Below are 21,366 nucleotides of genomic sequence, written 5' to 3'. Positions count from 1 at the left end.
TCGCCACAATGGCTATTGTGGCGATGATATGCAATAGCCATTGTGGCGATGATATGCAATAGCCCTTGTGGCGATGATATGCAATAGCCATTGTGGCGATGATATGTAATAGCCCTTGTGGCAATGATATGCAATAGCCATTGTGGCGATGATATGCAATAGCCCTTGTGGCGATGACATGCAGTAGCCATTATGGCGATAAGGCGATGATATGCAATAGCCATTGTGGCGATGATATGCAATAGCCATTGTAGCGATGATATGCAATAGCCATTGTGGTGATGATATGCAATAGCCCTTGTGGCGATGATATGCAATAGCCATTGTGGCGATGATATGCAATAGCCCTTGTGGCAATGCCTTGCGGCTATGATGTGTAATTTTACTTGATTTTATTTGTCAGCGTCCTGCTTTCTACATGTACCTGTACTCAAGATAGACGATTAGTAGACACAAAGTCTCTTTTACTAGCGACTATTTTTAGGAAACTTCTGAATACGATATGTGTAAAGAAGACAGAGCTTTTGTTTGTCGTCTACGATCTCAAGAAATGAGATGGACAAATCAAAAGGTCCTCAATAAATGGGCATTAAACCTATTTTTAGGGCTGCCCTAAAACACTGTTCTTGGGTATTAGTGCTCTATTGTGGCTCCCACTTTGCTCGGGGATTTTTGAAAGAGACCCTCATTTTGTATATTACACCCTGCATCCACAGAAAAATGATTAGTTTGAATGAAATTACTCCATGTTGACCTCCTTCGATCCTTGATTTTCTTCTTGACATCTCTTGGTCATTCCACCATATCGGGACTTCCACCCTGACACTCCATCCCAAATGATGTCTAGGCAAATACTAAATAAGTGAGTCGTAAGATTTTTGGAAAATAGTCTTAAATTTTTGAAAATAATTTTGAAAACTTCTGTAAAACTTTTAGAAAATCTCTGCCAGTCATGTCATGTATCAGCTCAATGAATGTCTTCCTCGTGGTTTTAACTATATTCGATGGATGGTTTCCAAAACTCATGATTATTGTTGGAGGGTTTCTTCAAGTAGTTCTATCATAGCCAAAAATTGAGTCTACCCAGACTTTGTTACAGTTAGTGGCTTCCAAAGCTTGACTTTAGCCTCTGGTGCTGGGGAATTTGGAATACGTTCCGACATTTGGTGAAAATTTTGAGGTCCTCCTCAAAATTTCTGCCCCAGTTTAAAATTGTTTGAGATGATACCAATCCGAGTGGATTTGAAGTCTTTGCTGATCTTCATTCTCTTTGTTGGACGTCGATCTTCTCTTGTGACATTTTGAGATTCCTTCTCAAAAATTCTGCCCCAGTTTCTATTTTCTGGGGTTATATAACCAAGTCGTTTGGGCACCTACATATCCCGTTGAAGCAGGAATCAGGTCAAACATAGTTCAGGACTATGCTAGGGATATACAAAGAAAATCTAATGGGTTGACCGAAGCCTACATAGGCCACCTACGTATCCCTTTTGTTGGGAATTCAGGTCATCACGTAGTTCATACATAAGAGGAAAGGATAAATTATCCTAACGGGTTAACCGAAGCCGACATAGGCCGCCTACGTATCCCTTTGTTAGGAATTCAGGTCAAATGTAGTTCGTACATAAGAGAAAAGGATAAATTATCCTAAGGGGTTGACCAAAGCCGACATAGGCTGCCTACGTATCCCTTTCTTGGGAATTCAGGTCAAACGTAGTTCGTATATAAAGGGAAAGGATTCTAGGCGATTACACATCATAAAATTGATACTATTATAAAGGCGATAACAAATAAGCCAAGAAACAAAACTATAACATCTTTCAAGCACGATAGCTCTTTACTACATCAGAATTGATTAGTTTGGTCCACTCTTGACCATCCATCTCAGGTAGGATTATTTCCATCGCCTTGTTCGTCTAACCCTTGACATGACATGACATTGGCAGATTTTTAAATTATTGCTGCCAAAATAAACCATGCTAGATAATCATATTTAAAAAATAACTTCTTAAATAAAGGGAGGCCTTTTGAAAAAATAAATAAAAACTATGGCTTATGACCCACACAAATATGGGACCATGCCTTTTTGATTGTAAAACACGAAACCAAAATTTTAGACATAAAAGGGTGGATCACGGGGACTCCTCCGGATCAGCACCGATTTTAAAAACTATTAGTAATTGCCCTTTCATCTACTGTGACGGGCGACGAATTAGGAGTGGAGTGGAAGTCCAATTTTGTAAAGCCTCTCCATGTGCAACCTTTTCCATCCCACCGGACTTTGGGAAATTATCTAGTAGAGCATTGCATCCTTCGAACAGATCTCCTATCCCATCCCCAAGACCATCATCATTTGACATCTCATGTATGGGAAATGACTGGTACAAGAGCGGCAAGGGCCTAAACAGACTCTCCTTTGAATTATCTTTGATCTCATCTTCCTTTCTTGGTTGGTACTCTATTCCATGCTTAAAAGCTTTTTTTGGGACCATAACAGGCTTGATAATTCCTTCCAAATTTTTACTTAAGGTGGCCGCAACTTTCTCTATCTTTTCCACCTCCTCCGTTCTTCTGAGTCCTTCTGAATTTACCTTAGTGATGGCCTTTCTAGACACCTATTCACCCTTTATTTCAATCATGTTAAATGTAGGCCCCCCATGGTTAGGCAACGGATCACTGTTAATATTTGGTGTCGGCGACTGAAGTGTGATGACCTTCTGATCGATCAAATCTTGGATCTTATGTTTCAAGTTAATACAATCCTCGGTACTGTGCCCTGATGCTCCTGAATGATAGGCATAATATTGATCGGGATGATAAAATCAGGAGTTGGGATCAATAGGCTTTGGCTGGATCGGTTGCAAATAACCAGCTTTCATCAATATTCCGAAGAGCTAGGTACGACTTTCAACTGGCGGCGTGAAGTTTCGGGGAGGTTTCTTTTTTAATTTTGGACGTGGAGGGTTATAATGCTTCTGATTTATGGGAGGAGGTTCTTGATGATAATTTGGAGACGTTCGGACATTTATTTGGTTATTTGAAAAAGTAGCTTGAGTATAAGGCTGATAATTTGGCTGTGGAACTTGGCACTGGGGTTGAGTGTAGAATACAGGCTGAAAACTTGATGACGATGATGAGGAAAGAATATTCCTAGGCTTGAATTTCCTCCTTAACTTATCAACCGAATTAGTAGAGACTGCAGTCGCGTCCTCTCTTTTCTTCTTTAAAAATACAGAAGATTCAAATGATGTTGGGGTTTTGGCTATTTTTCCTGTTCGGATGCCTTCCTCTAATGATTCTCCAATCATTACTAAATCTGCGAAAGTTTCTCGAACCGCGGATACCATCCTGGTATAAAATTCTCCTTCCTGTGCATGAGAGAAAACAGGTACCATTTCTTCCTCGGACATGGGGGGTTGCACTTTGGCAGCTTTCTTCCTCCAACGAAAAGAATTATCTCAAAAACTCTCGCCACTCTTCTGTTTGATTTGATCTAGTGAATACCGGTCTGGGACTAATTCAATGTTGAATGCGAACCTGTCAAGGAAACCCTTGGCCAATGCTTTCCGACCAGTCCATCTTTTTGGCTCCTGAGACATGAACTACTCTAAGGCTTCACCGCTTAGACCTCGGCTGAATAGGAGCATCAATAATGCCTCGTTCATTCCTAACCCTACCAGTTGCTCACAGTACCTTCTTAGATGGGCCATTGTGTTTCTGGTACCGTCAAATATTTTAAACTTAGGGACTTTGTACCCATCTGGTAGGTCTACTCCCGGATGAACACATAATTCGTCATACCCCAAACCGTCGTGGTCCCTGGATCCATGAGACTCTTTGATCCTCATGATCTCTTCCTTCATAGATAGCAAATTCCTTTCATGCTCGGTCCTCCACTCTTTCTCCTTCTCCTCGTAATGGTCCATCTCGATATTAGAAAGGGGTTCATATGTGTCAGGGTATACAATGGCCTGAAGGGGATTTGGAAGGGAGGCTTGATTTTGTGGATGAAAGGAATTTGGTTGGTAAGTGGGGGGACGTTTCGGAAATTGGGAAGGCTCTGCGGACTTTGCAAGTAGTTTGGCGGAATTTGAGAAGGATTTTGCGGATTTTGGAAATAAATTTGGTGGATTCAAAGGTAGGTTTGACTTATTTTGTGGATTTGGGAGTGAATCTTGCGGATTTGGAAATATGTTTTAAGGATTTGGAAATGGATTTGAAGACGGGTTCTGTGGGTTTACAGACGGATTTTGTGGATGATAGGCATCTGGGTTATTTTCATGATTAGTATTTTGGACAAATAGAGGAGCGAAGACGGATGATACGTTATTCGGCTGATCCCCAAGAATAGGTGTGCTGAGGGGAGGGATTTGGAGTGGAGTCCCGTGTCCCTCTGGAGCGGGGGCATTGACGGTGATAGCCAAGTTAGCCAAATCCCGAGTGCGATTTACTTCTTCCTGAAGCATTTCTAACTTTCTTGCAAGTTCCGCAATCATCTCATTCTGTTCCGCTATCACCTTGTCCCGAATAGTTAGGGTGTTTTCCTCGTCATTTCCTGTCATTTTTGAATGATGGTCAGGGAATGAGATTTTGTGCACTTTCGATCGGGTGAAGTGGGGATGTTCTACCAGCTTATATCAACATGGAGTAATTTCTATTATCTATAAAGTAAAACAACTCAAAGGCAGATGTGTTAGTTTCCGTATGTGATAAGTAATGCAAAATATTTGACAGAAAATAACCATATAGAATCCTTTGAGTCCTAGACAAATACATCCATAGGAGCATAGCGGATAAACTTACCTTTGATCCAAACAAACACCACAAGCACACAAAACATTATAATAATGCGTATCCTAACTGGGGTGACCCTTTTTGAGCCAAAGGTTCAGGCCTAACGATTTTTGAAGAAAGTATATGCTTCCCTAAAGTCAATCCATTATCCCCTAACTTATATAGACACGAAAAGGGCATAAATGCGTACAAACGATAACAAAAGAGGGATACAATCTTTGGGGAAAAAGGGAAATAACATGAAAAAGGATAAGTTCCCGCGCAGGGGAAATAGAAAAACTAGCTACTGGAGGATCCTTCGTCTGCCTTTGCCTTCTTAGCTTTGTCCACTTCTCATATTGGTGACATCCGTCAGCGCTCAAATTGTGCCTTAGATGCAACCTCCCAAATCGATCAATTTCTTGCTTAACTTGCTTCAATTCTTCTTACGAAAGTAGCAAGTCAAGCTTTTTTCCAGACCCCAAAGGGTAATGGATTGAATTTAGACAAGCATATATTTATCCAATACATAAGTATGATCCGTCTATGATTGAATCAGGGTCAATAGACGTAGGGCAGATTTTCTAATGGGCCCAATACCATGCTCGGGTATTGGGTCGTCCTAGGCTCATGCCTAAAATAGAGTTTTAGTTTCGTTCTATCCTCAATGTCTAGAGTGGGTTTGAACACTAGTTCTCAAGCGGACAACTTGAGTTTGAAAATACAAACAGCCATCAGACGACTCACGCGCTAATAAACTATTTGTATTTCCAACAAATTTTTGGAATTGATCAATAGGGGCCGGAATACCCACGAAACCCCAAAACAGTTTAAATAATGTAGGAATATGCTATGAGATGCGATAGTCAAACTTTACAGAATCAAAACATATAAACATATAAACATATAAACAGTTAATCAAAAGACGAAATCAAACATTTCATTAGAACCTAGTTAAAAATCCCCAGCAGAGTCGCCACAATCGTTTTGCAAAACTTTTTTTGACTTTTTTGAAGAGAGTCGCCACTTAATTTTGAAAAGGAATTAAGAAACCTTTATAAAAGTTACTTCAAATGATTCAAAATAGGAAAATCATTTTAAGTTAGAGATTTTAGATAAGCGGTTCCTATTAACGTTTTAGGAAGGCGTTAGGCACCTAAAACGTCCGCTAACTTACAGTTATCCGGACTGTTTGAAAACGTCTTTTGACTAACTTTAGAAAATAGATTGGTTTTTGAAAAGAAAGCAATTTTAGAAATATTTTGGTGTTTATGCAAAACCAGTTTTTAGCGACTTAGTTAGGGATTTTAACTAGGTTCACAAGAAAACACATAAAACAAATTAGCAAAAGTAAAAGGGAAAGGGTAGAAGCATAAGGACTTGATCCATTAGGCTCAAATCGACAATCCTGTCCTAATCTAGATATTGGGCTTTCAGCCCGTCTTCCACCTGTCCTAATCCTATGTTTTCGAGCCCTTAGCTCGAGCTTGCTCCACCTGTATTAAGTACAACCTTAGCTTCGAGGCCCAAATGAATAGATAAGAAAATAAATAAATAAATAAATAAATACATAAATAAAGACGACAATGAAGAAATGGACGAAACAACAAGCGAGATATTGAATCTCTTAACCGCTTCAAAATGGGTTATTAGCCCGTGCTTCTCTTTTCATCTCATCGCATCCAATAGGCCATAAGATCGATGTTTGAGCTTTGTTTCAAAGTGGTTGTCATAAAGATGCCGGGCCCTGATGGCCATGAAGAAAATGCTAGGGGGGCAGATGAGTCCGATTTGGACTCAAAGTGCACAGTGCATGCAAAAGAAATAAATAAGGATTTGAAATGGATAAGCACAAGTCTGTATAAAAAATATGCACTTTGGCAAAATATAAGCAAAAATATTGTAATAAAGTTTAGCAAAGAGAAACCACTGCATCACATATAACCATTTTCAGTTAAGCAACTAAGGGAACCCAAATTTCAAAAGGGAGTCTTCATAATATAAGGCTAACAACTGAGGCATAATGATGTCAACTTTATTAAAAGGGTTTAGGATAACCAAACTTGTCACTGGATTTCCAAATCAAACAAAGAAACTTATTCTATTTGCAACTTCTTTTCCTTTTATTATTATTATTTGAACTATATATATAGTACCTAGGCATGCCAGATAGCTACAGACAAGAACCTACACGCAGGTTTAGGGAGAGAAGGTAATAAAACACGCACGCATCATTCGATGATTGAAAATTGCCTTACAGAACACTTAGAGCTATAGGCAAATGAACCCAAAATTGAATCAAAAATACAGAAGCAAGAGGGATAGCAACTTGAATAGGTTGTTTCTGCTAGACCCTCGACTCAAAAATAAAATGATTTAGATGAGACGGCAAGATACGATATGTTCAACACGTACAATAACATCATAAGCCAAATACCCCGAGTAATGCAACAAAAGAAATAACATCCTACTCATAACTTAAGCTATGCAACCTGCTAAAAAAACATAAGATTAAAGATAGGAAATTTACTCTATTCTTATTAAACAAATGGCGACATCTAGGTAAATAATGGATGGCCAAAGCAGCATGTGAACTAAACAACAATGAATAAATAACTAAACAATGAGTTCAAGGTTTAAGCAAAAGCTTGAAAAAACAAGGAAAGCGAAACAAAAGCTAAAATCAGGGATCAAACGATTATAACGACAATCAGCCTAGCGTAGCAAGACTCTAGATGCAAAAGATGAAAATTTCAAGCGAAAAGCAAAGCCTTGATGAGGTATACGTTGATTCGTGCCACGAACTCTTAGGTAAACCACCACATCAGTTTAGTACAGTATGTTCAACAGGGTTACATTAAAATTATGACTTGAACACTGCTTCAGGGAAATGGCACAACAACAGTCAAAATACAACCCCTGAAGCCATCATAGCCAAATGCAGCAGACAGATCCCAGCCTCATTCATGACAAACACATAACTACTTCTACGGGAAAAAGATAAAAAGGATGAAGCAGAAAGTGATGAGTTTAAAAGGAAAAAAGTATGTTCACCTCCTCTAGGGCAGCAAAACGAGGACCCGATCTATCAGTCAAATTTGCTACCACCGGGAAACAGCCCTTCGGGAAAATTTGACTCAAATTGATAGCTTCAAAAAATTTTCTAGCTAAATCTACAATTCCACAGTTGCCATGTTTACTCAACTAAGAAAAGACATGTACTGATTTTTGCTCTAAAAATGGATTTTTCCACTTCAAAACCTTAATGGCAACTGGTGAAATTTTTGCTCTTTAAGACTCCCCTTAAAATTTCAAAAAAAAAAACACCCTAAACGAAAGAAAATGAAAAGAAAAATCTCCTGGAAAGAAAAGAAGAACCCCCCCCCCCTTTTTTCTCGACCCAAAACTTCCAAACTTATAGAATATGGTGACCTCTCATTCCTCTAGTCCCCAATTTCTGAACCTCCTAAAATCCAACCCCTAGTTAGTGACTCATATTGCCTCTTATATAGAGGATTGAACCAGGGTATTTTCGGGATCCCCAAAAAAAAGGAACCCTAGGGTTTAAGATTTGAAAATCCTTTCCCTCCCGCCGTCTCATTTTCGAACCTGCACCATACCAAAACTTTGGATTTTTCCCACAAAATGGAATAGGCGGACCAATTGAAAAAGGGTAAAACAAATTCCATTCCAAACCAATCAAAAATGACCAGATGTGTACGAATTCGTACCATGGTACCCGAGATTAGCGGAATATGGACGTTGGTTGAGACACCTAGGCTTGCTTCTAGAAGATCCAAGGGTTTTCCCGTACTATGAATGCATGAAATATGCGGGTACAGTTGGGTCGAGTCATTTCGCAGATATTTAGGTCATGTGGAATTTGATTTGTGTTGAAAGCAGGTTGGTTCGACCATGGGTTGCCATATTCGGGTGGAGAAGGGGTCGAGGTCGGGTTGACGGCGGTTTAAGGTTTGGCTTTGGTTGAGGGTTTCTCATGTTTGAAGAAGAAAAGGGGTCTTTAAAGAGCTGGGCCGGGTTGGTTTAGTATGGATTGGGCTCCTTTTAAAATGGCTGGTGGGTAGGTAATTATTGTTGTTGGGCTGATGGAATTATTTAAGACATAGCCTCAATTAGGATTAGGTTTAAACTATTTAATAAATAGCCTATTGATAAAGACTTTAGTCAATTGTATTTAAACTTTGACTTAATTAAAGATTAACCGGCCAATTGTATTGCAATTGTAGCCAAATCAACTTCAATTAAATCTAGTTTAATACATTGACCAAATTGAGTCAAGATTGAAAATGAATTTAGCAACTAGCTTCATCCCGAGTTTCTTTGATTAGATAAAATTAAGTAAGCATTTTTCCGAATAAGCCATTTTTGAAATAGATCATTTTCAAATCAAGATTTTAATTAGTGTGCTTAGTTTCAAAATAATTTTTAATTAAAATCTGATATTCCATAGAGTAAACATTTAAGTAATCCAATTATATAATATCGCATAATTGAGCATGATAATATATAATTGCTACCTAAGGTGACAAAATCACGTACAAATATACCTTTCAAAACTCTTATTCGGAGGAAATAAATATCTTGATTTTATTAAAAATTGAAGAAACTCAGGATTACGTTTAGTTGTGGAGGGCAAAAATTAGGTGTCAACACAAGTTATATGTATGGCGGGTGTTCATTATGGATAACTGTGAGGAGCTTATGCCCAAGTACCTTGGATTTGTGAAAAGTGTTGTGGACTCTGATTATTTGTATCTCAACATCTCTTGTAAGATGCTACAACAGGACAAGATTCTCAAGGTGATTTGTAAGAACCTTGTGAAGAAATGTATTGAGATGGTCAATGAAATTGCTGAGACCAAGGAAGATCAACTCGTTGATATATTTACCAAAGCTCTTCCCAAATTCAGATTTGAAACTCTTCGTGACCAACTTGCAGTTACCAGCAAACATCTCAAGGAGGAGTGTTGAAGTATTGAGTTATTTGCTGTTATTTTTATTTTTTAGTTTAGTATTTTTATTTTTGAAATTCAGTTATTTAAGTTGATATAGAATAGGATTTATTAGTATCCTAGTTGAAGTTAGAATAGGATTTTATTAGTTTCCTAGTTAGAAATAGAATAGGAGTATTTTTGTCTATTTATTGGATGAATAAACAAGTAGAATATTTTTATCCACCTACGTGTATTTTCTTCTTCTTCTCTGTATTCCGTAGAACAACAGATTCTGAAAGGGCTTGAATAACAAAAAGGTTGTCTCTGTGTGACCTATAGATCACGAATTCCCATAATACTTTGTGTTCTTTTCTCTTCTCCATTTGCTTTGGCTCTATGATAGTTAATCCAAGATCTACAACATCAGGTACTCATGGCGCCACCAAATGGTCTATTTAGCTGAACGTGGCTACCGTGCCGTGGCACCAGACTTAAGGGTTTATGGAGATACTACAGGTGCACCTGTTAATGACATTTCAAAGCTTAGTCTCTTTCACCTCGTGGGTGATCTTATCACACTGCTTGAAGCCATAGATCCAAATGAAGATAACGTGTTTGTTGTTGCTCATGACTGGGGTGCCATAATTGCTTGGCATTTATGCCTTTTTAGGCCAGACAAAGTTAAGGCATTGGTGAATTTGAGTGTCCATTTTTTCCCAAGGAACCCACACATGAATCCGGTGGAGGGGTTTAAGGCTTTATATGGGGAAGATCATTTTATCTCGAGATTTCAGGTTCTCTTTGTTCTTATCTGTGTATATGTTAATTTGTCATTTGTGTTTAATAGGTATCTCCATGCACACGTGATCCTTCACCATTTTATTTTCCTGAAGGCAAAGGCCTTGACGCTATCCCTGATGCTCCCGCTGCCCTTTCATCTTGGCTGTCTGAGGAAGAGTTGGATTACTATGCCAGCAAGTTTGAGAAGACTGGTTTCACTGGTCCAATCAACTATTACCGAGCTCTTCCCTTGTAAGCATTCCTCGCCTTACTGTGATATCGTACATTTGAGTGCATTTGTTCGACAAGTTAGTTGTATGCTTATATAGTTCACATTTGTTTCAACTATTTGCGATTAAGAGCATTTCTAAAGAGTCCGAGCAACGTAGATCCTATTAGTTGCTTTTAGACTGTCTTGATCAACTTCTTCATACATGGACGCTAGCAAGGCTTAGTATCTTTAGTCAAGAAAATGTCATTTTTGACGTATATATTTGGGATTTGAAGTTTGGAGTTGCCCGAAACTTTACATACATCCTAAAGTTCTGTGTCTTATGAAATGCAGAGACTGGGAACTCACAGCACCATGGACGGGGGCTCAAGTTAAAGTTCCGACCAAGTTTATCGTTGGGGATCTCGACTTGGTCTATCATATACCGGATGCTAAAGAGTACATACACAATGGCGGATTTAAGAAAGATGTTCCATTGTTGGAGGAAGTTGTGATTTTGGAAGGTGCAGCTCACTTTGTCAACCAAGAAAGGCCAGATGAGATTAGCAAACACATCTATGACTTCATTCAAAAGTTTTAAGCTTACTCTTTTCTCACTACCACTAGTCGAGTCTCGTTCTCTATGGCATGCACGTCTTTGATAGGATCGATGGAGACAGATGTATAGATATGGCATGCACGTCTTTGATTGGATCGATGGAGACAGATGTATAGAAAGTGTGTTGTGCTTGATTGTACTTGTTTTGAGTTTGATAACTCTTCTGATAATAACTTTCTAAGTGATTGTTCTTATGGTTATTTCTTTTTATGCTATAAAAGAGTGCTCTTAAGGTGAATTGATGGTCATTTTTAGCTTGTCATAATAATTGTTGCTAAAACAGGTTTACTTTATTGAAAATTATTTCATTTTTTCCTTGGTAGTGGTAAGGTCAAGTACACTTTACCTTTCTCAGACCTCACTTGTAGAATTTTGCGATGGGCCACTTGGCGCGTCGCGGTGAGGTTCCAAAATGGGTTTCAGTTGCGAATTTAAATTCCGAAGGGAAATCTCGTCTCCATAACCCCAAATTGTGATAACAGTAGATTAACTCGTCATTAGAACATTATATGCCCAAAATTACTCAATTTCTCTCGAGAACTAAACCCAACTCTTCCCAAAAATCAAGAATTCAACCTCTAAGTTCAAGATTTCAAGAAAAGAGTCAAGATTATGGTTCCAATCTTCAAACTAAACAACATAAGGTATGTGGGACTATCCTTAAATTTCATGGGCATGGATTTTATCGTTTTATCAAGTGTAAGGGTTTATAATCATGTTGCAAACTAAGAGTTTGAATATTGATTTAAAAAGCATGTCATGAAATCGTTTTGATGAAAGTATATATATATATATATATATATATATATTGTGTTGAACTCCTTTTCGTGGAAATTGAATCATATCCCCTTATGTATATATGTTTATAGTTTTGAAAAGTTTAATTGGGAGCACGAACAATGAATTTCCTCTCTTGTTACGAAACATAGTGTCTATTTGTATTGTGAGTGATTTTGAATGCATGAACTAAGGTTTGAAGGTAAGTTCCTTAACATCATGGTGTTTAGCATGCTTTATGATATGATGAGAGGGAGTTTTCTTACTATAACAATACTCTTTGCATTAAAAGAGAAGAATTACATGTGATTGAATGATTGACATGATCACCGCATATTTAAGTCTTGCAAAAAGAGGGTAGTTGCATAAGTTTTCTTGAGATTTCAAAATGATGACTCTCTTGTGATGTTATAAATCTTTGGTGGTCATTTGCATGTTTTGAATGAGATGGGCTGTGAAATAGATACGATATGAACGACTTGCAAGTTTGGGTATGACGATACCCTGTGATGGCATGCCCTTAACATATTCAGCATCGAATGACCTTCAAATATTTCCATCTCTACATTTGGTGAATCCCCAGTAATGTCATAACCTTCGAATGAGTATTTTTTTTGCTCTTAAGAAGCCAACTTTTTTTTTTTCTTTAGAACTTGATCCAAAATAAGTTAAAAAGGAGAACGGTAAATCTTTGATGGCTTTCTTGAGTGTGGTGCAGATGTCTTTTTAACATCTGACACATCCTTTTTTGGCGTAGCAAAGGTAGACAAAATAACGGTGTCACTAATCATATCCTCGTCTGGAGTTGTTGGTGGAGGCTTGTAAATTATCAATGTCATATCGTGTTCTCGACCTAGAATAATACTATCAAGCGGTTGCATTTTTTCAACAACAATATCACTCAGTTTCTCAATTCCATCATCCTGAAAATGATTTGAAACATTAACAAATATTTTACCAAAAAAGTTCAATTATTTTAAATCCAAAATAGTAACAACAATGTCCACTTATGTATGTCAACTTTACCAAAAAGTAGTAACTTGCATCTCAACTTTATTTTAACTTGTAAGTTGTATCTCAACTTTATTTTAAATCTGAAATATTAATTACATAATTGTTTGTATTTTTTTTAGTGAATTAGATTCTTACTACTAAATTAATTAAACTGTACAAGATACCTAAATGTTAAGTTAGAGACAAAAAGTAAAAATATTTATCTTTCATTTCGTAGCATAAGATAGGCACAAACCTATTACATATATGTCTTAGTTTACATTTTATCATTTCAAGCATGCCAAAATAGTCATGTTAATTACAAAACACATAATGAATGTTAATTACCTTTTCATATTGTTCACCATTCTTTAAAGGTGATGGTGCTTGGTTGGCTTTATCCTCCTCCATTTCAACTGGTTTGTCAGTTTCTTTCACTAGACTATCAGTACTAGTACGTCTTGCAACATCAACAACATCATCCGAAGGATCACCTTCTTGTTGGCTCTGTTTTAAAATATTTTTCTGTAGATTTTTTATCAGTGAATAAAAATATTCAATACGACATTAGTTAAAAAAATGAAAAACAATATAATTAGTACTTATGAAAAGTAAGTAAACATTAAGATATATACACATTACAAGATAATTAAAATAGTAAATATGTATCATGGCCACCTCCATTTTTTCTATTTTTTCTGAGACAAAATGTGGACTGATGGGATTACTATGGCCTTCAAAGTCAGCAACATCATCTGAATGTTGACCCTCTTTCGGGCTTTGTTTTGCAACTTTTTCCTGCAACATAAGGATGAGCAGTAAGAATAAATTCAATATAGTCGTTAATAAATGTGTATTGTTTTAAAGCATGTTACCTTCTCCACAGTCTCATTTTTCGGCTGCAATGACTTCAAAACTTCAGAGAATCGGTCATTCATCAGACGCTCTAAATCTTTAAATTTTTGGTCAATCTAATAAATATGCATAATTGATTAGTTAAAATGCATACAAACCAAAAATTTATACAACAATAAGTATATAGATCCTTACATATGTCTTCACATATGTCTTTATTTCGGACTCTAACGAATCTAGGTCCGCTTTAACCAAAAGCTCTTTCCTATTTATGCATGTAGAATCAGCATCCACTTTACTCTTTTCTTCTGTATCTGTTGGATTCGCCAGTATTTGTTAAGCATGAAAAAGAACACGATATAGAAACGTTTTCATTATGAGAAAAATATAATAGATGTTGATATGAAAATACCTGCTGTCTGTTTTTATTTTTTGCGTTCCGAATCTGCTTTTCTTCTTTACTAGCTGATCTTCTTCCTATAGGAACATCTTTTTCACTCTTTGACAGAGGTGCGGATACTGTACGAGATACGTGTATCAACTCCCTCATCAAAAATTATAGAGGTGTCGTACTGAAGTCATCAAAATTGTCATGATCTTCGAAAACTTGGGGTAAATTCACTCTGTAACTCCTCTGATCTGAATTTTCAGTTGATGATGGCATCGGGTAATCAGATGCAATATTAGTTGGCGGCAAATAAGTTTTTCAAACTTCTCCGTACTAGAAACAATGTTGGCATATGAACACTATGTACAAAACATTTATTCATTAAAAATTATTATGATTAAAACTAAAAGTACTATAATGCAATGTATAAAAAAAATTCAATCAGTATCGTACCTTGCTAAACATTTCGGTCATAAAATGATTAAACTGAGGTCGGACTGCAATAACCTTCCAATTCAATATACGAGGTATGTTATAACCCTCTTTCACAACAACTTTGGTATCAACATTTGAACAGTGTTCAAACATCCACACATTAAGAACCTGAGGGATACAACCCAACCTATAAAGCTGCTTCTCAACAAAAAATTCTTGCCCACGTAAGGCCATCAACCCAGAGTAGGACACTTTACCCCAAGAAAAGAATTCATATTTTCCATTTTCAACCATTTTGACATCAGACAATGGAACAGGAGAAGCATTCAGCTGTGAGTTGATGAATGTGTGGATGAAGTATAAGATTGTCATCTGGAGGGCATCCTCTTTGTTTTCAAAATTTTCCTTCAGAAAACATTCCACCAATGCCTCCTTATCAACCCTATTCGTTGATTGTGGAAAATATCTTTTCATACGCTAACTCGGAGAAGAATCTTCGTATTTGAAATCAACATTACCAAAACAGTTTAAGGCAGTTATCAAAGCAAATTTATACATTTTGTTATTTGTCCAATATAATTGGAAAGAGGTATGTTAAGATAACATCCGAAAATAGTCTTCTCAAATAAGTGTAAAACTTCTTGGCCAACAACTTCTTTAATTTCATCCTTAAATCTTAAATTGCATGAACTTACAAATCTAAGAGGATGAGTTGAAATTTCCTTTATAACGTAACTGATCAATTCCTAAAAAAAAAAAACAAAAAAAAAAAAGAGATAATACATTAATATGACCTTAAACTTGACATCAAATTATAACTTTGACCTTAAACTTTGATAGTGCACAAATAGGACCTTTAACTATTCAAAACCTGAACAAATATGACCTCCGATTTTGCAACCCCATGCGTGAGTTTCACTCGCGCCTACGTGGAAAGGTAATCCAATCACACAGTGCCACGTCGTTAAAAGGGCTGACTTGGAGGGAGGTCATATTTGTGCAGTTTTAAATAGTTAAAGGTCATATTTGTGCACTATCAAAGTTTTGCTTTTTGTGTTAAAACGACATCGCTATTATTATTATTATTATTATTATTTATTTATTTATTTATTTCTATAGCGGCAACACCTAGCTTTTTTTTATTAAAAAAAAACAGCCACTAGCAGGAATTGAACCCGCACAGTAGGCTGAAGGAAGCGCCTAAAAAAAGCAATTAACACCACTAGGTTGTCTAAGTGTCTTGTTTCATGTGATTCAACATTAATATACGTACATAAATATAGATTTTCTATCTTATATGTACAACGTAATTTTTTTACCGAGGGGTTCGGGTGAACCCCGTGGCAATCACGTAGGCCCGCTCCTGCGTTAATTTAATAACGTTTTAATAACGTTAATTTAATAACATTTTAATAACGTTAATTTAATATATTACTACTACTATCCTTAATAACATTAATTTAATAATATTTTATTAAAACTATAATTTTTTTATTATTAGTATAATTTCATATTTAATTTAATATTTAAATAAATTATATTTAGATATATTATATAACTTAAATTTATCCTCTGCTTTATAATATATATACATACCCACCTAACTAATAAATCTTCAATATTGCTCTTTTTTCCGCAATGACAAAAGAAATTAGATGCCATTTTCATCTTTTGAGCCAAAAATAATGAAAAAATAATAGTGAAAAGACATTTAAAGGTCATATTTGTGTAGTTTTGAATAGTTAAAGGTCGTATTTGTGCACTGTCAAAGTTTAAGGTCAAAGTTATAATTTGGTGTCTAGTTTAGGGCCATATTTATGTATTATACCTTTAGATTTTAGGTTGGACGCGCCCAGTTTTGCGTGTTGATCACGCGTTTTGCCACGTGGGATCGGAGGTCATATTTGTGCAGTTTTGAATAGTTAAAGGTCACATTTGTGCACAGTCAAAGTTTAAGGTCAAAGTTATAATTTGATGTCAAGTTTAGAATCATATTTATGTATTATCTAAAAAAACAATAATGATAAAATTAGTTGAGATGCAATAACTCTACATTAAGACAATACAATATATACAAAAACTCTAAGAACATCATTCTTTAGCTACAAGTTAATACAACATTTATGTAGATATAGGCTTGTATCTTTTGTAATATGACTTTCAATAGCAATTAAACAACACTAGATACATTTTAAGGCATTAACAGTTAGTCACAGATACAAGTTAATACAACATGTATCTATGAAGTTATAACTCGTATCTCTTATAATAAGACTTTCACTAAAATTTAAACACCAATAGATACATATTAAAGCATTAACAATAACTCACAGACACAAGTCAACATAACATGTATCTATATACTTATAAACTTGTATCTTTTGTTATATTAATTTCAATATAAAAAAAAATCACAAGATACATATAAAATTGGCAACAAAGAACCAGATAAACAATGAGTTTCTAAACGTATCATTCAAGTCAAAATGTGTATCTCGGCCTAATATTCAATAGATCTGAACATGCAATTACCTAAGGAAGCTCATCTCTAGAAATTGCTTCGACAATTCTTCTTCTCTTGATGGGAGCTTTACTTGCAGGACTGTTGGATCCTCTTTTCTTAGAACCACTTTCTTTTTTCTTGTCCTTCTTAGGATGCTTTTGCCGTAATTTCTTCATAGTTTGGGGATCGTTTCTATGTTTTGATCTATTTTCATCAAAATCATCAAATTCATAGTCAAAATTTCCAGGAACGAAGTTTACAATTCCTTAAGATTCTTTGATACTTTCTAATTGAGAAAATCCAAGACTAAAAGAAGGTCCAGAATCTCTATTCATAATGATAATTCAAACAATAAAGCATAAAAAAAATATAATCAAAGAAATTACTCAACCAAAACACTCAAATTTTACTTAGCTTTACTTGTGCAAATTTTATTTTTTTTTGAAAAATAAAAAAGGAATAGAATAAATTGAAGCTGATTTTATGGGAGGAAACTACCTTAATTGAAAGTTTTGAATTAGATGGAGAAGTTGGATAGAAACTACACCACAAATTGCGACATGCATAGAGGAGAAGTGGGTTATTTCAACTTTACCAAAAAGTATGAAATATTACGATTTAAGTAATTTTCTTAAAAGTGGGGAGATTTTTAAAAGTTTAGAAACTTATGTTATTTATTTTGGTAATTTTTTCTTTTTTATATCCATCATTTTTTAAATGTTAAGGATCATTAATGCTCCATCGTGTTCACCCAAAACCAAGTGAAGCTCCAGACATAATGCACAGTGTTTGTACTTTTTCTAATCCAAAAGATATTGTAAAGGAAAAATATGCATCATTTTTAGTTACGGAATAATCAATAATTTTTAAAATTCATCAATAAATTTATTGAAATACTTAAGCAAGAATATGTTACAAATTTAGCATCTGAACAAGTATTTCTATTAGATACTTCTAAAATTTATGTATGCATTTTTAAGCACCTATTACATAGATAAGTTAACTATATAAAATATATCACTTTTTTTAATTATACACATCGACCTCAATCAGTTAGTTTTATGATTAACTGACGCTGATATGTATAGTTAAAGGCCTCATTCATAACAAACCTCAGTTTTACGAGGTATGGTTAAAAGAATTGATATATTCAACTAGTTAAATTATAGAAAAGCTTTTACACAATTTGAATAAAAATAATTCAATAAAAACTTTATCATGTATTTAGATATTTAATCAAAACAAACATTAACACCAAAAAAGATACTTAGCGATAACTAGTTAACGATAATAACTTAATTATTGCTAAATTATATTTTTTAGTAGCAATTATTAGTGACAATTGTATTCTAGTGCTTTTTGTAAATGCCCCTAACTAATGTCAGTAAGTATCCAATGTATTCAGCCTTTTTAAAACCTACTTTCTCGGTTTTATTTTATGTGTCGTCATTTTCTTTTTAGTTCGTGTTAAAAAAATGTCATCTTTCCTTATTTGATAACTATTTAATGACAATATTTCCATTTATCCTTACTGGGTTCAACTTAATAAAAAAAAATAATTAAAAAATAAATTTTAAGAGAGACAATTTTGTAAACTTTATAAAATTATCACTAATTTCTTAAATTTTCTGCCCGATCAAAATGCAAGACACAAAATGGGATTGAGGAAGTAAAATATTATTGATGCTGTCAATGATAGCACTTTATAGTGATATTGACATGACAACCAGTCAACCATAACAGAATCAAGTCTGACGTTTGTTACAGTTACATGTCACAATTAGGGGTGGGCATGATATAGTATGGTATAGTATTTTAAATTTTGGTATAGTGACTTCAGTTTTTGGTATCTAAAAAATAATATCATTAGTTCGGTATGGTTCGATATTTTTAAATTCAATTTCGGTATTTTACGGTATGTTAATTCGGTAACTATACTTTATTTGATTACTAATTACATAAATTCATATAAAAACTATAATTTTAAATTTTAAAAAAGTCTCAAGCATGTTAGGCTAACAACTATCTTTGTTAATCAATTACACAAAAATAACATTTCAATCATGATTGAATAGTCTGAGATGCAAACTTTGAACAACAGTACCTAAACTTAAGCATAGTACTCCTAAATAATAAACTTCCCAAAAAATTTATTTCTGAAAGCTACTTTTGTGTTCAATTGGCTAATGGGTGATATATAAATATATTTAATAATCCTAAATATAATATATATATATATATATATATATATTAAAAAACTTTGATGTGGTATACGGTATTTCGGTATTTATTGCATAAATACTAAATACCATATCAAATACCAAAATAATTTAAAATTTCTACTAAATACCATACCAAATACCATAACATTCATATCGCGATATAAAAAATTTTGGTTTTGATTTAGTATTCGGTATATACCATACATGAAAACGAGAAGAATCAAAATGGAGAAGATAGAGCACAAAATGGCAGCTGTAAATGGCATAAACATGCATGTAGCAGAATTAGGCAAAGGTCCAATAGTCCTCTTCATACATGGCTTCCCTGAGCTCTGGTATTATTTTCTTGAATTTTGAATTTTGTAAGTCATAATTATTTTTATATATATGTTGCTGGTGGAAGGTGGTAGATATTTTGTTGATTTAGTCGAGTGTATAAAAGTTGGCCTGAATATTATGGTCATAAAAAATTCATTGTTCAAGGAAAGTCTTTTAATGAAGAACAAAAAGTTTAAATCACCTTTTTAAATGTCTTCACACTTTTAATATATATATCATGCCTCACATGTATAACTTTTGATTATTTAAAATTAGACGATTTTGTCTATTATAAAGATTTTTAATGAAGTGCAAAAAGTTCAAATCACTTCTCAAAGATCTTTCAAATTTTAATATAATAATATAAATATAGCATATATTTAATTGTAATTCCATATTAGATCGTCACTTTTACCTTTGTCATGCAATACCTCTTTTCCTTACGGCTAATTGTAATTTAAGAATATATTGAACGGAGAACTTAAAACTTATGATGTGAAATAAGTAAGAAAAACTAAAAAAAGGGCAGCTCGGTGCAGCTATCGCAATGCTCGGTGTCCGGAAAAGGGCCCACCACAAGGGTGTATTGTACGCAACCTTACCTTGCATTTCTGCTGGAGGCTATTTTCAAGACTTGAACCCGTGACCTCCTGGTCACATGGCAACAACTTTACCAGTTACTCCAAGGCTCCCCTTCAAAAGGACAGTCCGGTGCACTAAAACTACCGCTATGAGAAGAAAGGGGTGTTGCGAGAAAAACTAATCGCTTGTAAATTGAACTTATATTATGTCGATGCCAAATCAAAGCAAAAATAATTGCGAACATGACAAAAGTACATGATGACTCTAATCAAAGCATTACCCAATTTTAAATTTTGAAAAAGAAGAAAAAATAAGAGGAAGAATAATATCTTTGAAAAGGACTTTTTCCAGACAAATTTATTATTGATATACAATTTACATGTGAATACATATAATACAAGAGTCTCCTCTACGTATAGGACTAAGCTACTTAGTAGCTATGATAAAGGAATACGTAAAATAATATCCCTAATTTGTTGTTAGATAGAAACACACTGACGTCTAAATCATGGTAAGTGTTTTGTTTTAAAACTTCTTAATTTTTTTTCTTACCCCCATACCTCCACCCCTAGCCCCCTATCAACACCCCCCTCCTCCAAAAAAATATATTTTAAAATTTTTAATTATTTTTTTTAAAATATTCAAAATTCCGCACCTCCCTTAACTCATTCCTTCTCATTATTTTTGTTAAATATATACAAATATTTTTAAAAAACGTTTTCCTACTTGCATAATGAACAAAAAAAAAGTAAGTAAAGACAACTTCTTTTTCTAAAAAATATTTTTCATAACTTTTAAAATTATTATCAACTCAACTCTTACTGCAGAAAGTTATAACATATCCTTTACTACTCAAATAGTCAGAGTTCCCGCTCATAACGTAATAAATTGGGGTAAACTTAAGTATTCCTAAAGCTCATATTGCATTACATCAAAAAAATGTCTTACCAATATT

General features: G+C 34.7%; 1 protein-coding gene across 1 annotated transcript; it reads left to right on the top strand.

The window, feature by feature from the left end:
• The first annotated feature begins 10,174 nt into the window (after positions 1-10,174).
• LOC107872171 (epoxide hydrolase A-like) lies at positions 10,175-11,320 on the top strand. The gene is made up of 3 exons (XM_047412278.1): positions 10,175-10,522; positions 10,576-10,760; positions 11,074-11,320. The coding sequence occupies exons 1-3, from the start codon at positions 10,175-10,177 to the stop codon at positions 11,318-11,320; spliced, it is 780 nt and encodes a 259-aa protein (XP_047268234.1).
• The last annotated feature ends 10,046 nt before the right edge of the window (positions 11,321-21,366 follow it).

The sequence above is a fragment of the Capsicum annuum genome, chromosome 5, assembly GCF_002878395.1.
Source record: "Capsicum annuum cultivar UCD-10X-F1 chromosome 5, UCD10Xv1.1, whole genome shotgun sequence".
Classification (NCBI taxonomy): domain Eukaryota; kingdom Viridiplantae; phylum Streptophyta; class Magnoliopsida; order Solanales; family Solanaceae; genus Capsicum; species Capsicum annuum.
This window is presented reverse-complemented; position numbering and strand designations above follow the sequence as displayed.

What these genes read in the sequence shown, in the direction of transcription:
- LOC107872171 (XM_047412278.1), top strand. Translation starts at nt 10,175, where the DNA reads ATGGTCTATTTAGCTGAACGTGGCTACCGTGCCGTGGCACCAGACTTA. An exon ending in ATTTTATCTCGAGATTTCAG is followed by an intron (nt 10,523 to 10,575) that starts GTTCTCTTTGTT and finishes TGTGTTTAATAG; the next exon opens with GTATCTCCATGCACACGTGA. An exon ending in TATTACCGAGCTCTTCCCTT is followed by an intron (nt 10,761 to 11,073) that starts GTAAGCATTCCT and finishes TATGAAATGCAG; the next exon opens with AGACTGGGAACTCACAGCAC.